Source organism: Quercus robur, chromosome 3 (assembly GCF_932294415.1).
Source record: "Quercus robur chromosome 3, dhQueRobu3.1, whole genome shotgun sequence".
NCBI classification, from domain to species: domain Eukaryota; kingdom Viridiplantae; phylum Streptophyta; class Magnoliopsida; order Fagales; family Fagaceae; genus Quercus; species Quercus robur.
Window position 1 is genome coordinate 48,477,881 of NC_065536.1, and position 11,255 is coordinate 48,489,135.

The following is an 11,255-nucleotide window of genomic DNA, read 5'->3' on the forward strand; positions in this document are numbered from 1 at the left end:
TTTCGTACACTAGGGGCTGTCAATAGCATGGCTTAGAGAAATAGTGCTACGAGGAAAATTGCATTTTGTATGTAGCTGCTTTTAATTTGGGCATATCCCAAAAGAGCATTTTGTGTAAGGGACCGTAGTGAACCTTGTACTTTGTGGTCCTTGTGGTATAGTAATAAATGTTAAAGTGTGTTCTCATGTAATGGTGTCTGTTGTGCGCTCTTGATTCTCACAAACTGTCAGTTATTTCTTTTGTGTGAGTATTAGAGACTAAGTAGAACTATTTAATGTCATCAAAAGGCAGAAATTTTGCTGTCAAAATTTGCGCCATCTCCCATGCCCATTTCCTTACATGATAGTAATTACGGGTCAGGCTTAAGTCCAGTAGTATTGGACCCGTTGAGATGATGACATGTGTTCACTTTTAAACACGTGTCACCATCTAACTGGGTCCAATGCACTGGATGCACTGGACCTAAACCTAATCCAATAATTGCTTTTCGTAAACACGCCTCGTTTAGGTAGTGCACTGGACCTAAACCAAGTCCAATAATTGCTTCTCGTAAGCACGCCTCGTTTAGGTAGCCTTATAGTTTCCAGTTTCCACACATCAAAATCATTTAGGTAATTGAGAAAAAAAATTCATCTCAATTCTCTGTGCTCTCAATTTAGTAGCATCATAATATTTGAGTGGTTGTGTGATTTAGGTGTTTAAATTTTAAGTATATCAGCTTGTCAATATGGAGGAAGCAACTTGCATCTATGAAGCCTTACAATTAATATATTGATGCAAATCATCCGATTATTTGGATGGGAGTCAAGTGAAATCTAGTTACTACTGAAGATTTTCAAATCCCCGATCCATGAGAAGAGACACATGTTGTTTTGCTTAGCTGCTGCCTGCTGACAAAACTGAAGAAAGCTTCAGGTTTTTGAATGCCACTTATCTTCAGCTCAGAATAAGAAACTTCACCCCACCTACGCTAAAAAATTCGTACAAGGCCCGGATAGGAGTAAGTTTCTGTGATTTTCTCACTTTCTCCAAGCCTCAAACAGACTAATATCTAATTCCATTACCATAATCCAAATCCTCTAATGCATTTTCTTTACCAGAGTCAGCCTCAGCAGCGAAATAAAACAACAGGCAATATATGATCGTTCTCATTCTCATAGATTTCTCCACAGACAATTTGCACCAAAACAAACAAATAGTTTCATTTTCACTTTAAACTAAACAGAGATTATAGCCCCCATATCCAGCTGACCGATTGGCATTCTGAACTCTGTTTCATGAAACCAAAGTTATTTGTCTAGTTTGTACATGGAGAAGGGAAATGTGATTAATCATACAACCCAAGATATCATCTGCTTAATCATCTGCTTAACTAAAAAAACAACGCAAATTTGGCTAAAACAGTTTGCAGCAAGAGCTTTCAGCCAACCATGCATAAGACCAGTACTGAAATGAAACTTCCCATCCCTGACATGCTGATTCTTCCAGCAACTGAGAAAAGTCAAATCAAGCGGTAGAAGTCAGGCAAGGGTGAAATGCAGTGCCACACGCAATCTGCTGCCACAGCTGCTGCTTCTTCCCCCCACTTTGTACCACACACCCACAGACCTTCAGCCATTCCCTGTTTGATATATTACAGAGAAAAGCCAAATCACGCAATAGCAGTCAGGCATGGGTGAAATGCAGTGCCACATGCAATCCACTGCCGCTTCCTCCCACGTGGCACCACACATCCAGGAACCTTCAGCCATTCCCTGTTTGATACATCATAAGTAACCAATCGATTCATTTGTCTCGATCTCAAGGACAGCATGAGCAAGCCTCTGTTACCCAAGCAAGTCATCCTAACGTGCTTTCCATAAAACTCCAAGCACCATATGTTTGGCATTCTGTCAACCTCCTTCCACAAGAGTGTCATCTTCTGCAGCTCCCATATGCAAACACATGTGGCTGCATTCTTTGTCAGTAACCCCACAAGCATGATCCGGCCTCCACACTCTGCGAGTGTGTGGTCAGTCAGATGTAGTGGGGCGGGAATTATATACTGCTTCCAAACCCCATTAACCATATCATAGGACACAATTCCTTCAGGATCTGAACGCATGAAGTAAAGCGTGCCATCAATGGAAACAGCCTGTGACCGAAAGTTCAGGGATAGTGGCAGCTTAATACTCGAGGGCATGTGTCCTGGACGGGTCCAGGAGTTCTTCAACGAGTCATAAACTTCAAACTCCCCATCACACCCCACCCACAGGATCTTGTAGCCCCCGCAGGTTGAATTCCCATTCAGTGTCATCCCCACTGCAACACGAGACCAAACCTTGACTGACCTAGCGGGCAACTCTTTAAATGATTGAGTCAGAGGGTTGCATACATAAAAGTTCCTGTGACCAATATCAAGAAAACACACTAGACCCCCTGCTGAAGCCACTGGCAAAACAATCATTTTATTGGGCAGAGAAGAAATGGTGGGGTGGTGCCATTTCTTCGAGGAGGGGTCATATATAGCTCCAGAATTTACGTTTTCATGGGTAATGGTATAAAACCAGGGATTTCCTTGTGGGACTTGGGCACAATGTTGAGAAAAACTTTGAGAGTCCAGCAAGGAATTCCATTTCCGGCAAACTGAGCGAAAGCGGAAAAAAGTAGCAATGGGAAGTCTTGCAATAACAGCTTCAAAAAGGTCTTCTGGAAAATCTTTCCAAATTTGTTGTTCCATAATCTCAGCTGTATTGGTAGTCCCAGATAATTTGCCCCGGGTCCTCTCCTTCCTAGGCTTCTTAGCATGTGGAGGCTTGCAAGGTTCCAACATCTTGAAATTTCCAGATTTTCCAGCCGCCATTATAAGACTGTAGTAATCATCTGCAGAACCATCATCAACATTGAGGACGCACCAACTGTGTGAAAGGAAATCTGTTATCAATATATTTTCAACTTGAAGTACTCTGCTGCTACCATTCCAAAAGTATGTGACCAAAAAACCAAAGAAAATTTTTAAGGAAAACATAGGCACATGAAGGCCAATGAAATGCTTAATCAGAACACTGGAAAAATAACATATTAAAAAGACCAATCACTTTAAACATGCTGAGATACATCAAAGCCTGTGCTATTTGTTCAGGCAATATTTGCAAGAACTTCCAGGGAAATGCATGTCAAATCTAAAACTCAAAAGTTGAACATGAATGTATTAGATGCCTTCATAATCTGAGGGAAAAGGAAAGGTAAGGAAAACATAAGGGTAGATATAACAAATTAAAACTTTTGAAGCTTATACCTCAAGGAGACTGAATTTAAACACCAAATTCAACTTAAAGTCATTATTATCAAGCTATTTTTCTTCACTTGTCCTTATCTACATGAATACCATTACTCAAGTAGGACCATGTACTCACTACAATAACTGTCATTTATATGAAAAGTAAAATAAAGCGCTAGCATTTAGTAGTTCATGAAAATCACTACATTGATTGCAACATATAATTTAATCCAAGATTGGAAAAAATTTAGGTTGAAGGGAGAAGACATATATTGACACACTTCAAAAAAAGATCACCATGGAAAATGAAAGGGAACGTCACCTACAGCACCTATGCAAAGCCAAATGAAAATGGTGTCAAGACACACAAAACAGTGGAAACAACCTAGCAACCCCCCTCCCCCCCTCCCTCCCACCCACACAAAAAAAAAAAAAAAAAAAAAAAAAAAAAAAAGAAAAAGAAAGGAACTTTTAAGTAACTATATAAATATAATTGGGTAAACATTCATAACTGATTCATCAACAAGTAAAAACTTATGTCACAAATCACTTTAATAACATTGCTTGTCACTAGGAATATGTTCATGAATCAAATTGTGAAACGCATATGACATCTTGAGCCTTTTACATGCAAGTATCCTGCATTCACCAAATGAGGGAGGGAAGGATGTTTATTTTTATTGGGTGGAAAGAAAGAGAAGGGATATAGAGGGATTCTCTTTCCCTCCAGGCTGACCAGAGTAAAGGGAAAGAATGAAAGGAAGAAAAAGTTTTTTTCAAATTTTCATTGAAGTGGGACCTCCAATGCATTCTGCTTTCTCTCCCATTCCTTCAAACCAACCAACCCCTCTCTCCCTTCCCATTCCTTTCTCTCCTATGTTTCCTACAGGCAAATGTTAGCCTTACTGACAACGGATTGGAGCATATTAAGGTAGGAGAACAAATGGTGTTAAATATTTGAATTAATTTTAGTAGGTAATGTAGTTAGTTTACCAGTTGCTTTAACCTTATTATTGATTCTATTAGAAGTCCATGTCAGAAGTCTAAATGATGCTTTTGATGGACTTCACATCCGCAATACAGAGCAACCCTTGTGGCAGTAAGGTCTTGCTAGAAGCTACTGATGAGCTTTGACTCAAACAACATTTTCTTCTTCCATAAGAATGGGATGGGGGTGGTTATGGTTCAAGTACCATTGGGGAATTATGCAATTTACCAATAAAACTAGAATCTTAAATTTTAGTTGACTTCATACCATAATTTCACCTAGATATCATGGTTTTCAACACTTTTCATCAGACCCCTGGCCTAAATTCAAATACGGCTCCAAAGATACCATTCTGACCAAGCCAACATCAACCAAGCCATTTTATCATACATCAATGCCCAGCGCAAAAAAATTATCAGACTGATATCTAGTGCAATCTGGCTCAGTATTTGTCTATGGTAGCGAAATTCATCATAATTTTATTTTCAATTATTTAATTATAAAGGAGCCTAGAGATCAGACTTTGGTGCGATGGCAAGTGCCCTCCACCCAAGTAATGTTGCGAGTTCAAGTCCAAGAATCAGCCTCTCTCTAAAATTGGGAGTAGAGTTATCTACCAACCATCTACACCAAAGCCCGTATAAACAAGAGCCTGTACTTAGAGTATGACTACTTTTTTTCTTTTTAATTAGAAGGGAGCCTCAAAATGTATTTTAAGCCAATTTAATCACATATTTCATGACCCATGTAACATGCTGCATGCAGTTGTAGGTTATTAGTAAGGTCTGCATAGAAATAATTTCAAATCATAATCACAACCCCAGGACGCAATGAGGATTCATCAAGTTACACATAATTGTGGTACATAACTTGTCTAGATGTCTTATACCACTGTTAGTAGAGATAGTCCCTAAATGTTTAATATTAATATATATTATATATGGGTTAGGATTAAGTTACACCCAGTGTAACTTTTTGTTAATAGTACACCTCACAATAGCTTTTTATTACATTAATATTTTGAAAAAACTACCTTTGGATTACATGTTCTTTTTATTCTAACACTCATCAAATTTCATGTCAATTGAATGTTATTTACTATCTAATCCATACGCTAATGTTTGTGTATATTTTTATAGTACAAAGAATTTGTACTTTAAACAATTTACAGATGAGATATTGATCTCTGATAAGCTTAATATTTTGCAATCATGGAATGTACAAAGGCTAAGAGACAATGTAATCCAACGGTGGGTTTGTCGAAAAACCCATGTTATAGAAAGTTATTTTAGTAGTGTAACATTGACAAAAGTTACAAACAACTTGAACCCAACCCATTATATATCATATATAGATAACTTTTTTTTTTTTTCTACATATCATGTTTCATTGGCATCACTGCTCATCCACATCTCCACTGTGTAAACAAAGCACAGAACAGTTAAAGAGTATGTTCCTAAATGCTTATGAGCAATTAGCTCCATAGGTGCTAGCCTCCATGTTGGAGGACCATCACCAGCCTCAACTCTAAATATCTCGGCTGCAAGGGATGAATTTTGAAAAGAACAGACAGAAAGCAGACAAACTCAGGCTTAAACTTTGATGTTGATATATAAACCACTCATCTCTCATGTATGGAAAAATCTAAAGGAAGCAGACAAACGCAGTCTTAAACTTCATTATTGAATTTGCAAAGAACAGAGAAGCAGACAAAACAGGTCTCTTATACTGTAGCCTTAAACTTTGATTTTAATATAAACTACATCTACTTCTAAAACTGCAACAACTTAACACATCTAGGAAGTTAAAACCAAAGATCTGGTATTAAGGATACTAGTCAACACCATCAACTTATTACACAAAAACCCTAAATTAAATTCAAACCATATTGTTGGTGGAACACATCAGAGTTTATTATTTTCTCCTTCAATATGCAAAATTTATCACACAGTATATATAATGCAAAAACATGAATCAGTTCAATAAAATCCTAGAAACAGAAACTCTCGACAGTTTACTGAAAATTGACTACCAATTTGGCTATGAGGACATGTGCAGGTGTTTGAGCATGCATATCAACGCTAAGTAAACAATGAAGCAAAGGATGAAGTTTATGTGGACCATGTAACTCATGGATGATGGTTGTTTCTACATGTCTGCATCATTCATTCCAAAGTTCTCAATAAGTACTCAGACTGAAGTCCAGTCCAATAGCTGACTGTTGCATGACTGTTTTCCAAGACACAATACCGGCATAACCAACACCTTAAATTTTCTACATTCTTTTCCCAATACAACTAGTACAAGAAAGAGCCCTTATATATGCGTGTGCCCATTGTACTCGAAGAAGGGATGGAGTTGATTAATAAATTTATTTAGTGTTTTGAGCATTAAGGCATGTTGGCCATTGAGTGTTGTTTTCTCCTTTTCTCCTCTCTTTTCTTCCTCTCCTTTTTATGGTACCATTCATGGGTACTAATCATACATCCCATAAACACCATAAAATTCTATCTTTTTCTTCTTCCTTACAACCTCAAATCAAACCCTTTCTTTTACTTATCAAAACCTTGAAAACCCACGTGTTCTTTTTGCTAGGTAATGGTGGGGGAGACGGGAGGTGGGGTTTGAACCCCAAACACTGAGCATCATAGAGGATAACACTAGGCTATCACTCACCCTAAAACCCTACACACATATTTTCTTCTACCAAATAGCCATCAAATAACTCACCAACCCATATTTTAATTCCAAACACAAGCCACATAGCCCTTTCTAAAGTCTAACCCTAGATCCACAAATTTTCCTAGCCCTAAACCTACCACAAGAAAATCCTCCAATTTATCCTATGTCAAACCCTCTCCCTTTCCTTTCCCTTCTCTCTTATGTTCCTATACTAGCAGCTGATTACAATAGCTTGGAGCATATTAAGGAGAAAATATAGTGGTGCTAAAATATTTGAATTAATATTAGTGGTAAAGAAGTTAGTTACCAGTTGCTTTAATCTCATTATTGATTCTATAGAAGTCCCTATCAGAAGTCTATACAAGGTTTCTAATGGACTTCACATCCACAATACAGATCAACCATTATGGAAATAAGATCTTGCTAGAATCTACCGGTGAGCTTTGGCTCAAATGACACTTAATTCTTCCATAAGAATGGGATGGGGAGTGAGGTCATGGTTCAGGTCCCATTGGGTGAGCATGAAGTTTACCAATAAACAAATCCTGCTAGAATCTTAAATTTTAGTTGAGCTCAGGCCATAGTTTCACCTAATATCATTGTTTTCCACACTCTTCATCAGACCCTTGGCTCAACTTCAACTAAGGCTCCTAAGATAACATTCTGACCAAGCCAACATCTCCCAGGACATTTTATCAAACAGCAGCAATTGCAAAGCCAAAGAAAATTTTCAAATTATGGTATCTAGTGAGATCTAGCGCAATATTAGACTACAGTAGCAGAAATATCATAATTTTATTTTCAATTGTTAAATTAGGAAGGAGCCTAGAGGTCGGACCTTAGTGTGATGGCAAGTGCCCTCCACCCAAGTGATGTTGCAAGTTGAAGGCCAAATGGCCAATAATCAACCTCTCTAAAATTGGGGGTAAATTTACCTATCAACCATCTCCCCTAAACCCAGTAAGCAAGAGCATTGTAGATTGGGTACGACTACTTTTTGTTTTCTTTTTAATTAGAAGGGAGCCTCAAAATATATCTCAAACAAATTTAATCATATACTTTATGACCCATGTAACATGTTGCAGGCAGTGGTAGGCTATTTGTAAGGTCTGCATAGAAACAATTTCAAATCATAATCACAACCTAGGATGTTAGTTATAAGAACCACTTCCACACAACTTGTGCAAGTTTAATACTTATCATGCTGCACATTATAAATTAAAGAAAAATATTAATAGACAATTGTAACTAGATGCCTTGTACCACTGTTAGTAGATATAGTCTATAAATTTTTTTTTTTTAATATATTATATATGGATTAAGATCAAGTAACACTTGTTGCAACATTTTGTCAAATTTTTTTAATATATTACACCACACAATAACTCATTATTGGATTAATATTTTGAAAATACTGCCGTTAGATCACAAGTTCTCTTTGTTCTTAACATGCACATCAAATTTCATTTAAATTGGTATCTGATCCATAAACTAATGTTTTGTGTATAGTTTTGCAGTACCCAAAAAAAAATTGAAATTTAAGCATTTTATAGATGAGATAGTTATTGATCTCTAATCATCTAGATATTTGGCAATCATGGAGTGCATAAAGATACAATGTAATGCAAAAACACATTCTATATAGAAAGTTCTTGAATGGGGTAACATTGAAAAAAGTTTTACCAAGTGCTTGAACCCAACCCAATACATATTATATATAGATAAACATTTAAAAACAAAGAAGCCTGCAATATCATGTTTCATCTCTGCTGATCTGCATCTCCACGATGTATACAAAGCATAGAACAATTAAGAGTATGTTCCTAAATGTTTATGAGCAACTAACTCTATAGGACCTAGTCTCTGTATTGGAGAACCATCACTAGTGACTAGCCTCAACTCTAAATGTCCTAGATGCAAGGGGTGAATTTGCAAAGAACAGACAGGAAGCAGACAAAGTCAGACTAAAATTCTGATGTTGATAAATGACCCACTCTCAAGTACTGCAAACAGGTCTCTTGTTGCGAAGTTTCTAAAGGAAGCAGACAAACTCAGACTTAAACTTTGATGTTGAATTTTGCAAAGAACAGAAAGGAAGCAGACAAAACAGGTCTCTTGTACTCGAGCATTAAACTTTGATATTGATATAAACTAAACCCACTTCAAAAACTACAATGAATCTAAGAAGTAAAAACTAAAAGATCAGGTATTGGGATACATCATACATGTCAACAACATCAACTTACCATACATATGACAACCCATTATCAAAATTCCAACCATATTGTTGGTGGAACACATCAAAGTTTGTCACTTTATCCTTCAATAAGGAAACTTTACCAAACAATATACTCATAATGCAAAAGTATGAATCAGTTCATTAAAATCCTAGAAACAGAAACTGTTGGATAGTTTACTGAATATTGACTACAATTTTGGCTATGAGGACATGTAAAGGGTCTGAGCATGCATACTATCGCTCTATGTAAATAGTGAAGCAGAAGACAAAGTTCATTTAGACCAAGTAACTAATGGATTACAGTTGTTTCTACATTACAGCATCATTCATACCAAAGTTCTCAGATTGAAGTACAGTCCAATAACTCCATAGTGCATGACTGTTTTCCAAGTCACAATATCGGCATAACCAACACTTTAAAAGCTTTTACATTCTTCTCCTTTCTTGTTAATTGTTTTAACTTTATTAGGAGAGGGAAGGGATGACTAATAGGAAAAGGGTATGTACTAAAAGAAGAAAAACATGCTCCAGCTTAAGCATCAAACAACCGAAACTGAATACTGTATATTTCTCATTGCCATTACCTAATGTATAGAATATCATAAAGCAGTCTACCCAACCTATCTAAACCAACTTAAGCTAGCCTCTGACATCTTAGCTTAACTTCCTCTTTCCAGAGGTGACTCTTTGCATGATGTCCACATATTTATGTTGCATTTCATGTTCTTTTAATGGATAATTACTTACTTATCAAACAAAGAAGAGAAGGGTCAAAAAAGTTATGAAGATGTATTCAAAACTCTACAAAGTCTAGCATAACATTGCTTAGATGTAAGAGCTGCATTTAACCCACCTCTTTTCCCAGCAAGGGGATTTTTTTTTTTATTAAAAAAAAAATTAAATGTCACTATAATGAATTTCTAAAAAAATAAGAACTATCTGTATAATTGAATAAGTATAACTGTACAGATATATGGGAAATACAGAACAAATTATAACTCAATTTTTTCGTTCCTATGAAAAAAGTCACATTACAAAAAAGAAAAAGAAAAGAAAACCTAACTTACCTAACTAAACATGAAAATTAAAAACAGTAGCACTTTGATTAACAAAGAAAACGAAAATAAAACACAGAAATCAGAGAACCCAGAATACCTAAGCAGAAGCTGCTTTAACACCTAAAGCAGAATGGGAAAAAACAGGAAAATGAAACCATAAACGGTTTCTGTGCAGAGTACAGACCAATCAAAAAGCTCACAAAGATCTAGAGAGATAGAAAAAGAACCTGTGGTGTTGTCGTTGTTGTTGTTGGCGTTGATGGTGAGAGTGAAATTGAGAGAGAAGAGGAGGAGGAGGAGGAGGAGGAGGAGGCAGAGGTTGAAGAAGATGAAGTGGATGAGGAAGAGGAGAAAGTGAAGGAGAAGGAAGAACAAGTGAAGAAGGATGAGAGCCGTAGAGTTCCAAGAGCTCCTGAAGCTGACCGATGAGCTGCCTCAGCATGGCCAGCCCTTCCATGCCACAACCCCCACCCCGATTCTCTCACCTTCTTCTTCTTCTTCTTCTTCACTGTTATAAATTATAAGAAAAGAAAAGGCAAACACTCTTTCTCTCTCTCTCTCTCTCTCTCTTTCTCTCGGTCTCGGACTTCACCCACTCTCTTTTTGCCACGTCAGAACAAACCCCAGTCGATAAGTGTGTTTTTTTTTGGTGAGTGATAGTAGTAAGTAACTTTGTAATTATACTCGTCCGCACGCAACATTCTCCTCTGCCTTCGCTTTGCTTTGGTTCTAACTTCTACTAAATATTTACTCCATTTTCTCTCTCCCCCTTGTAATGAGTTTTACGCAACTGCCCTTCGTTTTATTGCGGGTCGGCTGTTTTTGGTTTTCGATCTGTATCCGTTACCCGGTTTCCGTCGAATACTAAAGAGGATGAAAATTGACTGCATTCCTAAATTACTTTAAATTCCTTTAATTTCCTATGCATTTAAACGTTTTAAACAACTCTTCTTCAAATGAAAGCCTAAACAACGTAAGGCATCCATTACTTATGAAGAGATTAAGATTTGAGGGGAAAAAATTATATT

The 11,255-nt window shown here is 36.9% G+C and overlaps 1 protein-coding gene across 1 annotated transcript; it reads right to left on the reverse strand.

Annotated features, from left to right (window-relative positions):
* Positions 1 to 1,185: 1,185 nt before the first annotated feature.
* LOC126718150 (F-box only protein 6) lies at positions 1,186 to 10,904 on the reverse strand. Its single transcript, XM_050420232.1, has 2 exons — positions 10,455 to 10,904; positions 1,186 to 2,898 (listed from the first exon to the last, which is right to left on the reverse strand). Exons 1-2 carry the CDS (start codon positions 10,682 to 10,684, stop codon positions 1,653 to 1,655), a joined length of 1,476 nt encoding a protein of 491 aa, XP_050276189.1. The 5' UTR covers positions 10,685 to 10,904; the 3' UTR covers positions 1,186 to 1,652.
* Positions 10,905 to 11,255: the final 351 nt, after the last annotated feature.